Source organism: Leopardus geoffroyi, chromosome A3 (genome assembly GCF_018350155.1).
Source record: "Leopardus geoffroyi isolate Oge1 chromosome A3, O.geoffroyi_Oge1_pat1.0, whole genome shotgun sequence".
Classification (NCBI taxonomy): Eukaryota; Metazoa; Chordata; class Mammalia; order Carnivora; family Felidae; genus Leopardus; species Leopardus geoffroyi.
In genome coordinates this window covers 42801252-42823332 of record NC_059336.1, presented here as the reverse complement: position 1 = coordinate 42823332, position 22081 = coordinate 42801252, and the positions used below count along the sequence as shown (strand labels likewise).

The window sequence follows — 22081 nt, the reverse complement described above, 5'->3', positions numbered from 1 at the left end:
ACTGAAATAGATGTAATATAGCATTTGTTAGCTGAATAGCCAACCTTAGATAGTCAGTTTAACACTGTTAGTGCCAAAGACAATGCTTCCAAAACAAGTTGGACCTTGTGGTTTTTGCCTGTTTAAGCCTGCACTCCCCACTCTCGGTTCTGAGCACGCTTGCATTTCAGTCGACTTTGTGTCTCCTGGACTGCGATCTCTGAGACCCAAATAAATGCTTTTAGTTGCTTCATAGCTCTTCTGCGTCAACACATTCATCACTACACAGTAAAATCTTTTGAGTACAGGGCATGTGTCCATTTTGTTCTTTTCTTGTGTTCTAGGTTATCAGCATTATTTTAAGCTTAATAAATATTTGGTGAATAGATGTATAGTGTCGTTACTTGAATTGATTTTTTTTTTCCCTAACAGAAAGGACAGGCCCAGAAGAACAAATAATAACATGTCGAGATTTCCCATCCTCTACCCATAAATCAGGTCACTATTCTTGCCAACAAATATCCAATTATCAGTTAGCATCCTTTCTCTTGGGAGAAGCTCATATTGAATGAGGAAAATCTTTGGTTAGAACTTTCCAGAAGCTAAGTTTTACGGTTCATTTTATAAGGGATAGGACATCTAAAGCGTCACATTTTGCTTTGGCCCTACCTGTAATTTTATTTATTTAAAAAAATTTGTTCGACAACAGTAAAGCAAATAGTGCAGCTGCTTTTGGTGAGAAGCCATGCCCACCTTGTGGGCAGGGAAACCTCGCAGAGAGGCTGGTATTCACTTGCCTGCAAGGAGAAAACTCAAATGGTCTTGAACTTGTGTACAGGGTCGATGGCCGGAACTGAACAGCCTGCTTCAGCTGGAAGGTGAAAGAGATTCAGCCCTGCCAAAGTGGATCTGGACTGTCCCAGATGCCAACCGATGGCAACACTGAATTTCATCCACTGGATTTCATCCACTGCACCACAGCCAGTGTGGCGCATCCAGATCTGCCCTTTACCCTCTCTCTTAGCAGCTCCGGTGTCTCTGCCTCTTCCTCTTCCTGCCCTCCCTGGCTCTCTTTGTGCTGCACAGAACATTAGAGCTGCTGTGCATTAATCTTCTGACTGTTTCAGAGTCCAGGGAGTCAAGGGCCGCCACAGACTGGGAGCAAGGCTCTCATTCATATTCTGGGGCCAGGCGCCCGACATTCCTTTAATCTAGTTAAGCTCAGGAGGAATGAGGCGTGCATTAATTGAATGAGATACAGTGTTCGTTTTTGCAAGCGACTGCACCATTAGTAGCCAAGACAGAGGCTCAGGGTGACCTGAGGGTTCTCTCTCTCCTCTGTGCCTGGATGCTGTAGGAGTTAGAGGGGGCACAGAGAGACAGAGACAGAGAAAGAAAGAATAAGGGAAGGCAAGAGAGTAAGGGCGAGAGCCAGAGGGAGAGAGGGAAGCCGAGGGGGCTAGGACTTGGTGTCTTCACATTTGTAAAATGCTCTCTACCAGCTGGTGTGATTCAATGGCATGGAGAAACCCAGTGCACGTCAAGATTTCTATCCCCCCACCCTACAGTCCTGATCACTGCACTAATGACCGATGGGGACACTGTGACTTCCTTCTCTAAGAGCTGTAAGGCCCGGGGATTTGAGCTAAATCCTTTCTTATCTCTGCTCATGTTATAAAAGGGGAACTTGTACCCGACACTGGCAAAGCCGCACCTGCCAGCAAACCTCAGTGTTGCTAATCACCACCTTTTGTGCTCATGAATATTAATCTGCAGGCCCAGGAGGGAATTCATGCTGATCTAGGTCTAAAGGATCTGAAAACATGTTCATCATGTGCTAATACGTGATTTTCATTGGTTTCTTTTAAAACTCGGATAAAGTACCTGTGAACTCAGTGAAATGTTAAGAATTCTACTGGCCAAATATGGGAAAGCCATTCATTGCTGCAGAGGAATTTCAGGGTATTTTGATAACGGTCAACCGTGCGTTTTTCAAACTCTTTTTCAGAACCTTTGAACAAAGGAGATCCCATTTCCAAAACTCAATGCATATCTGAACGCTCTGGCTTAGCATGAATGGCAGGTAAGGCCAGTCCCACCTGGACTGGCCCTACCCTGGGGTGGCTCTGAGGACCTCTGTCGAAGCCCAGGTGTGGTGCTGTAAGGCCCGCCCACTAATCAGCTACTGTGCCCTCATCTTATTCGCTGCCACCTTACTTTGTTTTATTCATAGCGGCCACCATTGTCTGATATTATCTTGTTCATGTGCTCATTCTTCTTCATTCACGGCTTGTAAACTATATGGAGACAGGTGTCTTGTTGGCTGGCTCACAGCTCTGTCCCACCACCCACAGCAGAACTGGGGACATGGTAGGCACCCAACAGTCACTGTGAAGCCCTGGAACGGATTGTCAGCAAGAGACAGCATCTCCTAAGGCGCGGTGCAGTTTTTGAGCTTTAATAATCTCAGAAGTATAAATCTGACAAATTCGCAAGGAACATCATTTGAAGGATTCATTATTTATACTTGTGCATTTTATTTTGCTTTTGCAAAGTTTGAATACTATATTTTTAATTTTAATTCTTTGTCTTAATCCCTTTGATCGAAGATGTTAAACACTTAAAAGTCAAAAGTAAGAAAAGAATTAGGTTATTTTCTTAAAGAGTTACTTAAATAATGGCATTTTCAAAGTCAAAAAATGGAAATTAATTTTTTTTCTTCAAAATTCATAAAAGTAAGCAAGTGGATAAGGAAATGTAAATAATTAAATCTTCAAATACACATAGTTTTGAAGTTATTAAAGCTTCAAGGTGAGCACTTCTGGAACATGTCATATGTATGGGTTTACACGTTACAGAGTGTTAACTCTTTAGGAACCAGACTAATTGGAATTTTTCCTCCCTCCCTGCAATGTGTCATCTCGAAGAGGTGGTAACAACTGTGTCCATGAAAAAAGGCAACAGAAATCAAAGAGAGAGCTAGTTTTAAGGAGGAAGTTTCTCAAAGTCACACCTATCCAAAGGCAGAGTGGACTGTATTGGAAGGGAGTGAGTTTCCTGTTGCTGGAGGTGTGTAGTTCCAGGCTGGATCCAGACTATCGGAAAAGTAGGAAAAGAGAAGTTGTTCAAGCATTTTAGTGTAGGGGGTCAATGGTAGAATTTCTGGCTTAGGGCATTCTAGGTGCAAAATTATCCTATAGCTTACAAGCTGTGTGGCCCCAGTTTGGTTCTCTGTAAAAGAGGGATACGAATCTATATATATATATATATATATATATACACATATATATATAATTATAATACATTAATATAATAATAAATATATAATAATTATTATTATATATTTATTATATATTAATATATTTATATTTATGTATATTTATATAATTATTATATATTATATATAATATAGTTATTATGTATAATATTATATATATGCAAAACTCTTTACTCAACTCTTTACACAATCTTATCATGCATCATTATATATGTATATATACATACATACGTATGTATATATACATATACGTACACATACGTATGTATATATACATATATGTACATATGTAAATGTACATATATGTGTACGTATATGTATATATGTATGTATATATACATATATAATGATGCATGATAAGATTGTGTAAAGAGTTGAGTAAAGAGTTGTGCATCGCACTGACACATTGGAAGAGTAAATAATGTGTTATTTACTACTACTGCTGCTCTTATTATTGCTATTATTATTACATTGTTGCTACCCTTATGCAAGTATTTGTGGGTTTGTGGACTAAAGGATCTTTGGGGCCCAAGATTTTGAGATTCTAATGAATAGGTGGAAATGATGAGCCCCTGGAAATTTACACACTCTATTTGTAACACCTGAATGGTGTTATATTATGGTCGATGGACGGTCGTGATACTCGTCAGCCTGGAGCGGCTTAGGGCATAGGTATAAAGGGGTCCCCTGTCCCTTTCTCAATGGTGGGCCCTGGGGCAGCTCCTACTGGTGATGCCAGCACTTAGAACATTATCATGGTGCCCTTGGAAGGGAGGGAATAGGGGAGAGGATATAAGAAGGCTCAAGTCTCCTTGGAACTAATTTGATTGGGATAAAATAGCAAAGGTGAGATGGTACTGGTGGAAGACAAGATGCTTTTGCTTCCTGGTAGAAATTCTATCGGCTTTGGGTCCTTAGATCCTAATGCCCTTAATCTTACAACTCCATTCATCCATCCATTCTTCTGTCCAGTGATTAATCTCTACTGCTTATCATGGGTTTATTCACTGACCCTTCCTTCTCTTTATTCCTTTTTTGCTTCCCGTCACTCAGCAAATAGGCTCTGAGCATCTGCTGGGTGCCAGACCTTGTTCTAGGTGCTGAGGTGAGAGAAAACAGACAAGGCCCCTGTCCTCAAGCAGGCTGTTTTCTGCCTGGGGAGAAAGATATTGATCAAATAACCATGTACAAGAATGTGGGCAATAACTGGACAGTGGTTAGTGCCAGGAAGAAAAAACTCAATGCTTTATCAAGCGTAGATGAGAAGGCTGGTCTGGAGGTGATGCTGAAGGTAACAATGGGGAACCTGAGAAGTGCAGGATAAAGAGGGGGCCAGGTAAAGCCTATAGGGGAGGTATTCTGGGGCGAGGGAAGAGCAGGTACAAAGGCCCAGCAGTACAAGGAGTGTGGCTACACTTCCTAATTTACACTTGCTAGGCGGTTTTATCTAAATTATATTTACCCGGGGACTAACCATATATGCACAGGAACTTGAAACATGATGAAGATGACACCACAAATCAAAGGGACAGGATGGATTACTGAATGGATGATATTGGCGTCATGTTGGGAGAAAATATAACTGGATCCCAAGCCAGCATGACATGCAAATGTGGAATCCAGACCGACTAACGATCTCACGTGAAAGTTTGGGAGAAGATATTTGCACTGACTGTAACCGACCAGGAGCTAAGATCTAGGACATACCAAAAACACATGCAAATCAACAAGAAAAAGACAGGAACCTCAGTGGAAAAGTGAGCAAAGTTTATGAAGAAAAGAGAAACCCAACAGGCTAATAGGCAGATAAAGAGATGCTATATGATTTTTTCCTTTTTTCCCTTCAGAGGACCCATTTTATCATCTTATCTCCACTTTCCTATTTCTGGACTAAGATTCTACATCCCCTTAACTGAAACCTTTTTTTTTTTTTTTTTTTTTGAGGACAGGATAAAGAGAGACACAGGACTCAGGAAGGGCGTGGAACAAGACCTCGGGCGCCTCTCTAACCTGTGATGGGACACCTCCAGACTGCCAGGGATTAGCAATGATCCCAGATCACCACCAGGTGGCGCTCTAGACATCCCTCGCTCAGAAACCCGCAAGAAAGCTTCTCTGGAAAGGTATGGTTCATTTAGAGTAATAAAAACCAGCCAACTTCTGGAATTGCCAGCCAGAAATGTTTCCCATAAATTTGTAAGGTCTAGGAGGATGAAATTCCGCTTTTATTGTGATTCTTGAGTAACAGTCCAGGGCTTCCTCATGAAGAATTCCTCGTGCTGCTTCAGTAAAGCCCAGAGGACACTGGGTGTCCTGATGGGCACAGGATGATGGGGACCAGACTTCTGAACCCCTTAAGCAGTTAGCACCAGCAGAAGTTGTTACAGAGGAGCACCACTGGGATTAAGGGAGCGGAAAAGGAGGCTCCCCTGCTTAAAGTCTTTGTGTGGCTAGGCATGCCTCCCACTAGTTCTGGCCTATTTCTGGAACATTGGAGCATTGCTGTGAGACCTGAGCTGTCTGGGGTTTCACAAAGCACAGGTCAGGTCGTGTCTTTGAGGGATCAGGCTGCATTCACTCACCTTTGGGATTGGGACTCAGTTAGCAGGTGAGGCAGAGTTTATGGGTTGCACCTGCCTGAATCCACTACCCTGTCCAGGTGTCTTTGCCTTGGGGGAGGCATTCTTTGCCTCAGGACTATGCTCCACCCGTGTGAACTGGCAGGCTGGACAGGGTGCTGAGGGCCCAGCAGGCACTCCCCGCACCCCCCCCCCCCCCCCGACCCGCCAGTGAGGGGTGGGAGTTGGTAAACAGCCTCTTCACCTCGGGGGTGCAATTCTATGGTCCCTCAGAGCCCTGCTTGTCCTCAGCTCATCTACACACCCTTTGTTGGCTTCCCTCCCTTAGCCGTCTCTCTTCCTCTTTCTCTCACTCTGGCTTCTTGGGATCACCCTCCCAAAGAAACTCCTTGCTCCTGTAAGCAATTCATAAAGGGAGCCCTCACTAAAATGGAATCAGGAGTCCAGAAGGGGGAGCCATATCACTCAATATCAATTACAGGAAGAATCGTCAATTACAGATCCCAGCAGAACTGTCAGCAGGAAAAAATCAATACTTTCCAGCCCCAACTGGAAAAGATGTACATTGCATCTCCTGTGAGAAACTGACTATCCGCTCAACTCAGCCAAAGAGAAACCACCCTCACCCCAAACTCCTGCTTTTCTCCAATGGACTTCCATTCACAACAACCCCTCCCAACTTTCTTCTTCTCCCTAAAATGACATTCTTCCGCTTTGTGGGAATTGCCTGTGGTTTTGCTATAGCTTGCACGTCCTGAATTGCCATTCTCTGTTGTCATAAATGTAAACCTGTTTTGCTGGTAAGATAACTGGCTCTTTTATTTCTTAGGTTAACACACTCAAATCTTTGTCTCACGCTTCCCTTTTAGGGAATTCCAATGAAAAGAACAGGAAAATGAGGTACATTTGGTGAGCTGCTCAGATGTTTTCAGAGTGCAAATACTAGGAGAGCAAAGGATAGAAGGCAGACAGAGAAAGGGACCCCAGTGAACCCTCCTAACGCTTGAGCTGCCCTTAACTCAATTTTGCAGGGAGTAGTTCTAAGAATCCCTGTTCAAAAAAGCCCATTACTTCAGGCTCCAAAAGTATTTTGAAACTGTACTTTGGGATCCAAATTATTTTGAAAACCATAATTGTGAATGGGAAATCCAGGTTTGAAGTTTTCAGTTGCCTCCAGTTCTGTCCTGTGGATGGGGAACCCACCTCGCCTCAGATACCACCCAAGGTATGAGCCTGGCTTATAAAATATTAACTGAGTGTTATTCTTTCCCCTGAGCTCATAATGGTTCCTGACATTTTAATGCCAGCATTTTGAATGCATACAAACTAAAGAGAGCAGAAACCCAAGGGGCAAAGCTTCCCCTATTTTGCATTTCAGAACCCTCCAGATGGATTCTTTTGTGAAATTCAGCACCCAGCAAGCCTCTTAGCAAACAGTGTTCTAAGAGGTTGGTGGTGGGTTTGTATAGGTTGTTCTTGCTTTATTTAGGTCCCTGGAAATGCAAGCGTCAGCACAAAGTATGTTTATGGTTCTCTTAAATTGCTAGGAAAAAAAATACCAAGACAGTTGTAAAAAAAAAAAGAAAAACAAGGTTGAGTGACTCAGCCTGAACAAATTAAGAACCCATTTGATGCAAAACTTGGAATGTGCCAGGAGTCACTCCATTCTCCTGCATCTTGTTGACAGCTTATGGACCCCTCCTTCTCACTCCCTCTCTTTTTTGAGAGGAAGATGTTGGTTTCTAAGTTTCTAGTGATCTGCCACGTCATTTCTAAAGCTGCCTTTAGGATGAAATTGTCAAATGTCCTTCCTGTGGAACATGATACAAAGGTTTAGGTAGAATATATTTCCTTAAAGATGAGATGCACTGTGTAAAAAACCGTTTTTTAAAGAGCTTTGAGTATGTTTACAATAATTTGTATGCATCTCTTTATATTCTACAGTCTTTATTTGAGTCTTGTTAATAATGACACAAAAGAGTACAGCAGTGCAATTCCATTTATATTAAAGTTTAAAAACTGGCAATAACCAGTTTTTGTTGTTAGTAATCGGGATCATGGTTACTCATTTTCTTTCTTTCTTCTTTCTTTCTTTCTACTTATTTTGACAGAGAGAAAGAGTCTGAGTAGGGGAGGAGCAGAGAGAGAGGGAGGGAGAGAGAATCCCAAGCAGGTTCCGCACTTTCGGCAGAGCCTGATGCAGGACTCGAACCCACGAACTGTGAGATCATGACCTGAGCCGAAACCAAGAGTCAGATGCTTAACTGACTGAGCCACCCAGGCGCCCCAGAATCAGGGTTATTCTTGTGTATATAGGTAGTAACTGGGAGGGGACATGACAAGGCCTTTGGGGTGCCTGTGATGTTTTGTTTCTTGATGGTTTCCTTGGATGTGGTGGGTTGTGAAAACTCACTGAGCTCATGAGCTGTGCCCTTTTCTGTATTTATGTTACACTCGAAAAAAAATCTGAGTTTATTGATACTGCCAGATCGATTAAAATGATTGTCTTTTTCACTCTTGCTAAAGCTATTGGACCCAGCTCTGCTGCTCCAGTGGGAATTTTTGCCAGGCCCCGGCCAGGCTGGAGACCGCAGTGTGATGCCTTCTGGCTCAAGGCACCTGCTGTTTGGCAGGGACAGCTTACCTGCAACCTTGGAGTTGTATGCCACTCCGACCCCACAGATATTGTTGTTGGCCGCGGCAGAAACCTCCCCTGCGCATCGGGTCCCGTGGCTGTGGAGAAAAATAGAGGGAAGTTAGACACGGCATCAAAAGACTCTGGGGGAGGTTCCTTAAATTCTATCAACTGGAAGCAATTTGCTATCGATGGTCTGGTTAGCCGGAGCTGGCAGATTTTCCTTCTGTGTATCGCCTTTCTTCCCCCTCTCCCCTCCCACCTATTGTCCTGACCTTGACCTGCTTCTACAAGAAGGAGGCTTCTCAGAGCATTTTCCACCTTGAAATCTGATCTTTACTTTCAAATCTGAAGTGTCTTCCTGCAGAAAATACACTTAGAGGCTTCCAGGAAACACCAAGCATGAGAGGACGGATCACAACACTTCAGCACTTCCTAGTGGTTGGAGCACTAGGATTGTGGACTAGTGGTTATTTTCAAGGCTGGTTCTCTACACAGGCATGCAAAGCTGCCTGTCAGGAATAGGATAATGGTTACTTACCTCTTCTGGAAGATAGCCTCCTTGGAGGGCGTATGGAATGCTATAGATTCCCACCTTCCTCCAGGAATAAGAAAGCATGTGTTGGCAACATTTTGCATGCGATTTCAAGGGACTCACAGAACCTTTGAGGCTGACCAGATTAAGGACCCCCGCCAGGCATTAGATAACCTTTCCAAGGTTTTCCCAGCCTTACGAGTCTGAGCAAGGCCTTCCCATGGCTTATGTTCTAGAACGTTATCGGGAGCAGACACCATTAATTTTTGTCCTTCTTGTGTTGCTCTCTCCTGCCTTCTACTAAAGGGTTCTAAACAGTTCTATCTGTCCCGTGTGCATTTCCCCTCCTGTTGGATTGAGCTGGCCTGGGGACTTGCTTTGACCCACAGAGCACAGTGGAGATGTGATGTATCACTTTGTAAGAGGGCTGACAGCTTGGTGCCGGGTGTCAACGAGGGGAGACTGGGCTAGCCTACAAGTGGATGAGACCACGTGGCGGGGGGGAGAGAGACACAGAGAGAGAGAGAGAGAGAAAGACCCAGCAATTTCTGCCATTCCAACACCTCAGATGAGGCTCCTGGCATGTGAGGGGTGATGCCCTCCTCTTCCAGACCTCGATAGATCACCCCAGTGGGCGGCACGTGGAAGGAGACTGGCTGTTCTGCCCAGCTTACGGGTCTGTGAGCAAATAAGTGTTCGTTCTTTTTTAGGCCACCAAGTTTTGGGGTAGTTTGTTAAGCCACAACGGACAACTGAAACCAGCACAAACTCTGAGCCTATCAGAGTGTTGTGTTCTAGCCCTAAACAGCATTCAAGATGTGGGAGGTTCCGAAGGTACAAGTCCTCTGAAACTACTGGTCCCCAGTCCCCAAAAGTCCATTCTAATGGTCCATGAAGCAGCTAAAGGAATAACTGGGCCACATTATCCGCTCTGCTGGAAGAGTGTCAGCACCGCCTGCTGAAGGGACAGGGCGGTGAGCGTTGGCTTTTCCAAATACGATAAGGAAACATGGGTGAAGGGGTTTATTGGCTGCATGGCCCTAGGAGTTTAGATTTCTAAATTGTTGACTAGTGTGCTGTTTGCATCATCCTCTTGGGGCAAGCAAAGCTATTGTTTCAGCCCTTAAAGAACCACACCCGAGGACTGGGTGTGGGGAGGGGGATATTTATATAATTATATACTCATCATATATTGTATGAGCAAAAGTGGGCACCCCTGGGGGGCTCAGTCGGCTGAGCGTCCAACTTCAGCTCAGGTCATGATCTCGCAGTTCATGAGTTCAAGTCCCACATCTGGCTCACTGCGGTCAGTGTAGATAGAGTCTGTTTTGGATCCTCTGTTTCCCTCTCTCTGCTCCTCCCCTGCTCATTCTCTCTCTCTCTCTCAAAAATGAATAAACGGTAAAAAAAATAAAATAAATTAAAAAGGAAAGTAAATCCTACTTCCATAACGGCTACATCTTTCATGGGCTCCAAATATCCTTTGGAACAAGAATGAAATCTGTATATTGTGTTCAGGTAAACTGTGTAGTTACAAGGGCAGAGGATGGCCCTCATGGTAAAAAAAAATCTATGAAACAAAGTGCTGAACACATCGCTGTCTACTTGTCTTTAAGTTTTCTGTGGATCACATTTGAAATTTTTGAGAAGGTGCTCAGTCTACCACGGATGAGATTTTCATAGCCACCTATTCCAAATGCTGAAGGAATTGCTAAATAAAGTTCTGAAAAGCAGCACGGAAGCACACACATATGTGTGTATATGTGTGTGTATATATATATATATATATATATATATGTATGTTTGTGTATGTACATATAATGAAATATGTACATTCTTTTAAAAATGTTTTTAATGTTTATTTATTTTTGAGAGAGAGAGCGTGATGGGGGTGGTACAGAGACAGGGAGACACAAAATTCGAAGCAGGCTCCAGGCTCTGAGCTGTCAGCACAGAGCCTGATGCAGGGCTTGAACTCACAAACTGTGAGATCATGACCTGAGCCGATGTTGGATGCCCAACTGATGGAGCCACCCAGGTGCCCCTGACATATGTACATTCTTTATGTTGATTCATAGATCTACTTTAAAAGTACATAATTAAATATATAATGACATATTTATATATAATATATACTCATACATTCTATATAATTCATATATATTTAAATACATGCTTATATAAAGTACCTACCAGATATAAAGTACATATATATATATATCCTTTACATATATGCACATGTATTTTTTATTTTTATTTTATTTTTATTTTTATTTATTTATTTTTTTTATATTATTTTTTTTTTCAACGTTTATTTATTTTTGAGACAGAGAGAGACAGAGCATGAACGGGGGAGGGGCAGAGAAAGAGGGAGACACACAGAATCGGAAACAGGCTCCAGGCTCTGAGCCCTCAGCCCAGAGCCTGAGGCGGGGCTCGAACTCACGGACCGCGAGATCGTGACCTGGCTGAAGTCGGACGCTTAACCGACTGCGCCACCCAGGCGCCCCTGCACATGTATTTTTTAAAATGGAATTTAATGGATACTGATTAAATTAAATTATTTTTTTATTTTTTTAATGTTTATTTTCGAGAGAGATTGGGAGACAGAGCACAAGCAAGGGAGGGACAGAGAGAGAGGGAGACACAGAATCTGAAGCAGGCTCCAGGCTCCAAGCTGTCAGTGCAGAGCCCAACACAGGGCTCAAACCCACGAACTGTGAGATCATGACCTGAGCCGCAATCGGCCGCTTAACCGACTGAGCCACCCAGGCTCCCCTGAACATATAAATATTGAAATAAAAGCTTAAAACTCAATGCCATGTCTAATTTGGCTAAGCACTAATTTCCTTATTATTTAATAATTAGCCCTGTCAAGATCTCCTCTCCGAGAGCTGACGTGTGCAATTAGGCCTTGCCTGGGATAGTCCGTAGTTGTGCCAGCATCCTCGGAGAACACGGACGGCCGCATCGTGAGGGGAGCCCTGTTGCAGGTGACGAAGGAGGCAGGGAAACGAATACCCATCGGCCACTCACTAGGCCGTTATCCACTCCCAGTTGCCGTGCTCAGTGCCTTGCTCGCCTCGCCCCCTTCAGGCCTCCCGGGAGGGCTATGAGAAACCACGGCCCTGTTTCACGGACATCAGAGCTGAGTCTCAGAGGTGCTGGCCTAAGGCGCACAGCTAGAAGATGGCTGGGGCGGGGCTGAGACCAACACTCGGTTACTGAACTGCCCCGCTACGCTCCTATCTTTGCCCTAGACTGCTCCCCAAAGGCTAGTGGATGAATGTGTGTGAACTGGCTGGAGCGAACTAAAGGCACTCAGTGCTTCCATAGCCTTAATGTTGGCCTTTAAGCGGGGAGACAAGTGTTGTGGGCTCTCCAAAGGAACATATGGGAAGAACCGTTTCATTGCTAAATTAGGCAACACTAATTATAAACAACTAGTGGCGGTTCCCTATAATTGTTCATGGCACCATGTCTTTCCACACCCCTGGGGCTTCCCAGGCTCTGTTCCCACTGCCTCCAATGCCTTCCCCTGTCTCCTGCCTTCCTGATTGTCTCAGACAAGCGTGCCTGCTCCCCCGAAAGTCAGGAAAATCTTTTTCCAAATCCATTTTCATTTGGCCTCTTTGCTTTCTTAAGAAACTTCAGTAGCTCCCTCTCGCTTCTAGAATAAAACATATGCCTGTCAGATGTGGAGCTATAGGGGGTGAGGAACGCATATCAGCCGCTCAGTCGGCCTCCTTCTAACTGAGGCCAACAGGAGGGAGGCAGGTGGTAGGAGTCACAGATGTGTTGCCAAAATGGCCCCAACCCACCACTCTTCCGAGTCCGTGCCCTTGACAATGTGCCTTTCTTGCTCCTTCCATGAAGAGGTGAAGCCTGTTTCCCGCCTCCCTTGAATCTGGCTGGACTTGTGACCTGCTGTGGCCAAAACAAGGTGGTAGAAATGGGGAGCTTACCCCTCAGCTTGAGACCCTGCCTAGGCACGTGTGGACAAGCCTGGGTAAGCCTATTAAGTGATGAAACCCATGCAGCCACGATCCCAGGTCCCCCAGCTGACAGCCACCCGTCCTCCAGACATGTGAGAGAGGGCATCCTATCAACTGGCTCCCAGCCACCCTGCAGGCTGACCGTGGATGCATGGGTGAGCCCAGCCACAAACCCGAGCCTGGTCCAGGTCAACAGAACTGCCTAGCCGACTCTACTAACTTTTGGGACGATTTGTTATGTGACATTATTTGGCGATCGATAACTCATACATAAACAGACAAACAAGGCTACAGGGACAACCCATGCTTCACTTATGGGGGATTGGGGTTCAAAGCTGGACTCTTATGATGACTGGGGCTTCCCCAAAGAACTGCAGCGGCTGTAGAGGTATCCAAGTGAACACCTGAGGCACGGCCCCGACCCTGGGGATCTCCAAAGAGACAGCCCAGGCACACCCCTCCTTTCCACATCACTGGCCTTTCACTAAAGGGATTTGGTCATCCCTCTTGCCCTCCCTAGCCAAAAGCATGTCCTTCTGTATGCACTCCGTTCAAGGCACAGTGTAGGTATACTGAGTAAAATGAATATAACAACTCTCATTTATTGATACCTACTGAGGGTTGAGCACTGTGCTGAGAGGGGGGCCTCAGCACTTCTGTTATTGTCCCCATTTACAAAAAGAGGAATCCGAGGCATAGGGATAATAAGTCACTTTTCACATAGGAGGCAGTAGGAGAATTTACACTCAGGTGAATGTTCCCAAACCCCTGCTCTTACCCAGAACCTTGACTATCATCTATTCCTAACAGAAAAGTGCGGACAGAAAGTGTGATGGTTAATTTTATGCGTCAACGTGGCTGGACCAAGGGGTGCTCAGATATGCGGTCAAACATTATTCTGGGTGTTTCTGTGTGGGTGTTTTAGATAACATTAACATTTTTTTAAAGTTTATTTATTTTGAGGGGGGAGAGAGAGAGAGAGAGAAAGTGTGTGTGGGAGGGGCAGAGCGAGAGAGAGAAAAGGAGAAAGAGAGAATACCCCAAGCAGGTTCTGCACTGTCAGCACAGAGCCCAACATGGGGTGCAAACTCACAAACCGTGAGATTATGACCTGAGCTGAAATCAAGAGTCAGACACTTAACCGACTGAGCCACCCAGGTGCCTCTGGATAAGATTAGCATTTAAATTGGTGGACTTTGAGTAAAGCAGATTGTGCCCCACCTTAATGCGGGTGGGCCTCATCCAATCAGTTGAAGGCCTAAATAGAACACGAAGAGTGACTTTCCTGAGCAAGAGAGCATTCTCCGGCAGACAGCCTTTGGACTTCATCTGCAACATTGCCTCTTTCTGGGTCTGCAGGAGGCTGCCTTTGGACTTGAACTGGAACATCAGCTCTCCTGGGTCTCCAGCTTGCCAGCCCGTGCTGCAGATTTGGGGTTTGCCAGTCTCCATCGTTGCATGCGCCAATTTTCTATAATAAATCTCTCTCTGTCTCTCTCTACATATCCTTTTGGTTCTGTTTCTCTGGAGGACCCCGACCAATACAAAAAGTAACTGAGTCTTCACTGGTTCTTTAGCTCACTCATCTGTTGGTACCACTGGCCAGGTTTTCTGGTACACCATTATCTGTTACTTTGCAACGTGATTTTTGTTGCTGGCAGAAAATGCTAACTGATCACCAAGCTCATTTTCTTTCCTTTCTGGGATCCAGCTAAGCTCCATTTCCAGGTCTCCCTTGCACTGGCATGCAGCCATATGACTGAATTATGCTAACGTGATGGAGGCATGCTGCGTCGGGGCATAAATACCACCCACGAGTGTCTATCTGTGCTCTTTCCCCTCTTTTAGTTTGACGTGGACAAGCATGGTAACTTTGGAAATGTGTGTCACAGATGAAAGAAGCCCACATCCCTGAATCGCTGCTTGGAGGGGAGCTGTTCCTCCAGAATACGTGCAGGAACTGGTAGGTGAATTATAAATAACTTTTATTGTTAAGCCACTAAGATTTGGGGATGTATTTCTTATAGCTGCTGGAATAACCTGAACTTGTAAACTTAAAAAAAATTTATTTTTGAATGTTTATTTATTTTTGAGATGGAGAGACAGAGCGTGAGTGGGAGAGGGGCAGAGAGAGAGGGAGACACAGAATCCGAAGCGGGCTTTGGGCTCCGAGCTGTCACCATAGAGCCCAATGCGGGGCTCGAACCCATGAACTGTGAGATCATGACCTGAGCCGAAGTTGGACACTTAACTGACTGAGCCACCCGGGCGCCCCTGAACTAGTAAACTTTGATTTTAATCTTATTGAATAGTTCTACCATATTTATATTAGTAGTTGCTGCTTGATCTCTTATCTGGAAGGAGACATTCAAATAGTAAGTAACTGAAAGAAACGAATTTGAAAGATACCGTAAGGACCAAACAGATGACAACAAGGGGGACAGTAAGGATGTTGGATGACAAGCATCAGAATAAGGCCATCCTCGAAGAGCAAAAAAAAAGTCTATCTTGTCTGATCTCTTATTCTCTACCCTCCTCTGAGGTTTGTGTGGTGCATGGGAGGGCCTTTGGGCATTGGCCGATTTAATGGACCTTCTGAGGCTGGTGAGCAGAAGTGATTCTGTTAATGGTATGAGACCTGGATGACATTTTGGTGTTTCTATTTTGGCTCAGTTTATGTTTACTATTATTATTATTAAACATTTTTTAATGTTTTATTTATTCTTTTTTTTAAAATTTTTTTTCAAAGTTTATTTATTTTTGGGACAGAGAGAGACAGAGCATGAACGGGGGAGGGGCAGAGAGAGAGGGAGACACAGAATCGGAAACAGGCTCCAGGCTCTGAGCCATCAGCCCAGAGCCTGACGCGGGGCTCGAACCCACGGACCGCGAGATCATGACCTGGCTGAAGTCGGACGCTTAACCGACTGAGCCACCCAGGCGCCCCAATGTTTTATTTATTCTTGAGAGAGAGAGAGAGAGAGAGAGAGAGAGACCAAGCACTAGTGGGGGAGGGGCAGAGTGAGAGAGGGGCACAGAATCGGAAGCAGGCTCCAGGTTCTGAGCTGTCAGCACAGAGCCCAACGTGGGGCTCAAACTCACGAGCCATGAGATCATGACCTGAGCCGAAGTCGGATGCTTTACCAACTGAGCCACCCAGGTGCCCCTATATTATTATTTTTATTTTAATGTTTGTTTATTTGTGAGAGAGAGCATGGGTGGGGGAGTGGCAGAGAGAGAAGGGGATGGAGAATCCAAAGCAGGCTAGGTGCTGATAGCAAAGAGCCTTATGCTGGGCTTGAACTCACAAACTGTGAGATCATGACCTAAGCCAAAGTCAGATGCTTAACTGACTGAGCCACCCAGGTACCCTGTTGTTGTTATTATTATTATTATTATTATTTAAAAAATACAAACTGGCGACCTGGGTGGCTCAGTCAGTAAGCATCTGACTCTTGATGTCTGCTCAGGTCATGATCTCACAGTTTGTGGGATCGAGCCCCACATTGGGCTCTGTGCTGACAGTATGGAACCTGCTTGGGATTCTCTCTCTCCCTCTCTTTCTGCCAATGCCTCTCTCTCTCTCTCTTTCTATCAAAATAAATAAACTTAAAAAAATACAAACAAATTCAATGAATACCATAATCTCATATGAATTTCATATGGCTACCAGCCAACTCTATCAAAGCCAAATGTTTCCCATACTTCAGATTTTTTTGTGTGAGTATGCTATAGCTTATTAGATCAGCCATCTACTGATAGACATTTGGTTATTTTTATTCTTTAGTCTTGTGCATGCGTGTACAATTAATATTATGCCATATTTGATTAAGCTTTTTTTGCAAATCAGCCTAAAGAAAAATACAGATTCACCCCCCTCAAATTGCTTAATATATCTGTAAAAAAATGATAGTATCCTAGATAACCACAATGCCATGATCACACATAATGTAACTAACAAAATGGTAGTGGTTTTTCAGAGACAGCAGGAAGACAAAGCCCTTGCTGTGATGGTAGAATGAAAACTAAGGCAGTGGCAGTGTGCAGAGAAAATAGGAAATTGATTCAAGAGACATTTTGGGAACAGGGGTGTCATTCAGCAAGATTTGGTGATATAATGAGCACTTCTAATGTTGTTCTCTTAAGATACCTTCAGTTTTCCCATGAGGGTAAATTAAATCTCCTTCAACCATGTACCTACTTTCATTCTATTATAGACCATATAGTTTTTAATTTTAAAGCATATGCCTTGAGGAAAACGAACCCTTGAAGGAACACAAGGGCAGGTAGAATAAAGAACACATACCCCATTTGTCACGGAGACTCTGGTCACAGCACAAAATTAAACGGCAGAGCGAATATGTAGTACGGTTACAGTCTCTGGTCTAATCCCCGTCTTCCTGAGCAAAGCAAAGTGTGGAGTTCTGTGCATGGCTAATTAAGGCACCCTGGATATTCTCGGTGCATTCCGTGTATTTTTATATAGGGATAACTGTTTAAAAAAAAATTTTTTTTTTTAATATTTATTTGTTTTTGAGACAGAGAGAGAGAGCATGAACAGGGGAGGGTCAGAGAAAGAGGGAGACACAGAATCTGAAACAGGCTCCAGGCTCTGAGCTGTCAGCACAGAGCCCGACGCGGGGCTTGAACCCACGGACCGCGAGATCATGACCTGAGCTGAAGTCGGATGCTTAACCGACTGAGCCACCCAGGCGCCCCGGGATAACTATTTTTTCAAGAAATATACATTTACAGATTCACTCGAAGACCTCCCTGGGCCCATACCTCTCTTTGCTTCCTCGTAAGTGGCCACTGTCCTCAGGTGATCCTGGGAATCCCTGTGCATGTTTCTATACAATTACTTTATAATTAGATGTACATAAGCATATATGCCACTACTTGCTTGTTTTCCAACTCAGTATACGTGTTTCCTTGTGTACAATCTTCTTAAAATTTGCTTTTTGCACTTGAATTTCTGAGGTTCATTCATAGACTCTGGTGTGTTCATTTTTAGTGCTGTGTAGCAGCACTGTGTGTAGTCCATTTATAGATAGGCTGCAATTTACTTGTTCGTCCTCCTAGGGATAGGCATTTGGATTGTTTGCAATTTGCTTGCTCTTACAAATAATTTGAAAGGAAACATTCTTGTGCGTTACTACCCGGTGCACGTTTGTGACCGTTCCTCTAGGATATGTATGTAAAGGTGAAAACAGGTTCTTTGAATATATATGACCTCCTGCAGACTGGGAGAGTGCCAGCATTTAGCATCATCAAACTTGACCTTTTTTGCTTATCCAAAGGTTGTGAAATGGTATTTCATTGTTTCACTTTGCAATTTCCTCATTACTAGGAATGTTAAGCGTCTTTTCATACACAAGTTAGCTCAGGTGTTCTGTTAATCATCTGCATATAACCTTGGTCCATTTTTTCTATGGAGTTATTTTTTTTCATTGACTTGTAGCTGTTCTTGTTTAAAAAAAAAATATATATATATATATATATATATACGTTTATTTATTTACTTTGAGAGAAAGAGAGAGAGAGCAGAGGAGGGGCAGAGAGAGAGGGAGAAAGAGAATCCCAAGCAGGCTCCACGCTGTCAGCACAGAGCCCGACATGGGGCTCGATCCCACGAACTGGGAGATCATGGCCTGAGCCAAAACCAAAAGTCAGACACTTAACCAGCTGAGCTGCCCGGGTGCCCCTGATTCGTAGCTGTTCTTTATTGGATACTAACCCTTTTGTTTCGTAGAACTTGTTGCACATAAGCTCCTGGTCTGTGGCTTGTCTTTTAACTTTGTTTATTGTGATTTTGAACCAAAATGTTTAACTTTAACTTAGCTTTCTCAATATTTTCCTTTTCCTTGTGGCCTGGTGTCTTGTTTAAGGAAGCCACTCCTATTCCAGGGTCATAAGGACATTTTCTTACAGTTTACTTCTAAAAGATTTATATACATTTAGGTCTTCATTTCCTTAGAATTTGTTTACGCTCTGTGCGTGATACCTATTTTCCCATATGAATAACTAGCACCATTTATCGAATATCACTACATCATCCTTTTTCCATTGTGTTTATTGCCATCTTGGCCATATTAAGATTCTTTTATGTGGTGGTCTGCCTCTGGGTTTTCTATCCTGTTTCTTTGATCTTTTTTTCACTCCGTGTGCTAACGCCGTTCTCTCACGATTATTATGGTTTTGTAATGTTTGATATGTGGCAGGGAGAATTTCCCCACCTTGCTGTTGTGGTTCATCTTCCCCTTTTATTTCTTCTTCATTTTCATTCTCCTCCTCCTCCTCCTCTTTCTTTGTCTTCTTATTGTATTCATGGCCCTTTGCTGTACCATATCAATTTTAGGATCAGATTTTCTAGTTTCACAGAAAAATACTATTGAGACTTTAGTTGAAATTGCATTGAATTAACTTCATATCTTTATATGGTTCCATCCTCCCATCTGTGAACTTAGTAGGCAACGCCATTCATTCAGGACTTCTTCCATGTCTTTTCTAAATTTTGTAATTTTCTCCTTAATGTTCTCATGTATCTTTCCTTAGATTTACAATGATTTCATTGGCTATGAGATGTGGCATGGTGTCAGATAAAAGAGAGGATAGGCAGAATTCTTATTTCATCCAGCATTAAAGAGAATGCCATCAAAGTTTCAGCATTAAGAATAATGTTTGTAGGGGCACCTGGGTGGCTCAGGAGGTTATGCCTCTGACTTAGGCTCAGGTCATGATCTCACGGTTCGTGAGTTCAAGCCCCACATTGGGCTGTCTGCTGTCAGCACAGAGCCTGGAGCCTGCTTCGGATCCTCTGTCTCCCTCTGTCTCTGCCCCTCCCCACCTCACACACACGTTCTCTCAAAAATAAATAGCATTGTATGTCAACTCTACTCCCCCAGCCATCTAGAAGAAGCACGTTTGCTGTAGATTTTTTAATAAACAGTGTTTATCTTCAATTCAATAATTATCTCTTCAACTGCACCCAGGCTAGATGTTATCACATTCGTTGAGACTTCATTCCAAGTGCAATTGGTTCCTTTTTTATATTCATGTTTATTTTTGGTTGTGTTTCCCCATCATTTATTTTTCTTTTTAAATGGATGTTATCCATGCATTTATCCCTCGAAGCAAACAAAACATAACTTGCTTTATTGTCTTTTTCAAGTCTTTCCATAAAACTAATTTCACCTGGCATAAATTCATGTCCTGATTTTTAAATTGTGTTTGATGTGTTTTTTTTCCAGATATTTTGGAATGTTAGTTTGTAGGCTTAGTTTGAGTTGCAGGGTATTTTTTTCCTTTTCTTCCTCTCTCTTCCTTTGGGCTCTTTCCTCGTTATTGTTCCCTTGGTTGCTTTAATGGGCTCCTTAGCTCTATATCCCACAGCCAAGTCTTATAATGATGTTTTAGGGCTCTGGATTCACAGAGATACTGGAGATATGGGGAATTCATTCAGCAAGCCAGTGAGAAACTTGGCCAGGTTCATGGACATGAGGCTGTCTTTGCCTTCCAGACTTCAGTCTCCCTAGGTCTATACAGATTCTTACATAAGCAGAGCTCTACATGGCTAGGCTACGGTCTGTTCAGCCATGTCTTTGGAAAAAGAAGCTTTCATGTCACATGAAATGCAGAGATCAGTCATGTTTGCTGGCTCATATCCAAAGGTCTCTACAGGGTAAGACTTTGGAGTAAGCCCAAAGGTTTGGATAGGTAAGCATGTAGAGCTGCTTCTGGGGAAAACCTTGGGTCTGCTTGCAATCATCTAGTACTTTCTGGAGAAGTGGAGAGGCATTCCATCTTTCTGATGCTAGATGCTAGGCTCTTCAATTTTCCCCACAGATCAATCTTGTTTCATGCATTTAAGCTATCTCCGGATATAACTCTTCTTTTAATCAGCACTGCAGAAACAGAGACATCAGACTCTCTCCAGAAAGTTTAACCTTCAGCTACTGTTGTCTCGTGTCAAAGGCTCAGGTGAGAGAATGAAGGGCTAAGAAAGATGGGTGAAGTGTTGGGTCATCCATGAACTCAGTTGGAAGAAACTCCCCTCATTTTCTATCTAGTTGGGGAATCTTTGACTTAGCTCCTATAGACATCCCTTCACTGAATTTCACAATTAATATTTGCTGCCATTTAGGAAATGCCTACCACGTGTCATGCTCTGAACCAAGTATGTGTCTCTGGTCCCTTATACAAACTTCCATGGTGGAGTTTCAGGCCCAGTTTACAGATAGGGGGAACTGATTCAGGGATCACTTAATCTATGCCAAGCAATTAACACGACACTACATTTGTCCATCATAATCTGCTGTGTTTTTCTCCCATAAGGAAAGAATTATTGCCACCTGAGTACCATAGAATCTACCTATATGGCATGCATAACATTTGTCTCCAAAGTAGAAATAACAATACCAACATACAGATTTCTTCTATGATCTACACAATTCTCTCCATAACCCCCAAATCTGTGTTATGTCTATTTCTTTTAGCTGAGGGGAAAAATTTAAATAATGAAGACTTGCCTAATCCAGGTAAGGGACCAGAAATGTTTTAAAAAAAAACTTTGTGAGGGTGCCTGGGTGGCTCAGTCGATTAAGCGGACTCTTGATTTTGGCTCAGGTCACGATCTCATAGTTTGTGAGATTGAGCCCCATATGGGGCTGTGAGCTGTCAAACATGGAGCCTGCTTGGGATTCTCTCCCTCTCTTTCTGCCCCTTCCCAGCTTGTGCGCAGGTACGCCCACGCTCTCTCTCAAAAATAAATAAACTTTAAAAAACAACTCTATGGTATTTCTCCAATGGCTCAGTATAGCTCACAAAGTTAAACTGTGTTGGATTTCACTGTGCTCTGATTTGGATAGAGAGACAGTTGATTACAAGCAGCCACGTTTGAACTAATATGGGCTTATGAGGTTTTCTCAAAGCTCACATGAGAGAAAAAGTTAGATTAGGTCTTTGAAAGCAGTTTAAATTTTATTATCCAGGAGGTGATTTCAGAATTAGTTCTGAAAGACAGACGGGAAAGATGTTCATGCATTTCTAAACCGTTAAATGTCACCAGGGTAAAATATTGGT

At 43.4% G+C, this 22081-nt stretch overlaps 1 protein-coding gene across 1 annotated transcript in view; it reads right to left on the bottom strand.

The window, feature by feature from the left end:
• The window catches only part of PCSK2 (proprotein convertase subtilisin/kexin type 2), a 273542-nt gene that overhangs the window by 46117 nt on the left and 205344 nt on the right, over positions 1-22081 (bottom strand). Inside the window, exon 7 of the mRNA XM_045445369.1 lies at positions 8480-8568. Coding sequence (XP_045301325.1) covers positions 8480-8568 — 89 coding nt within the window. The remainder of the gene's footprint in view (positions 1-8479; positions 8569-22081) is intronic.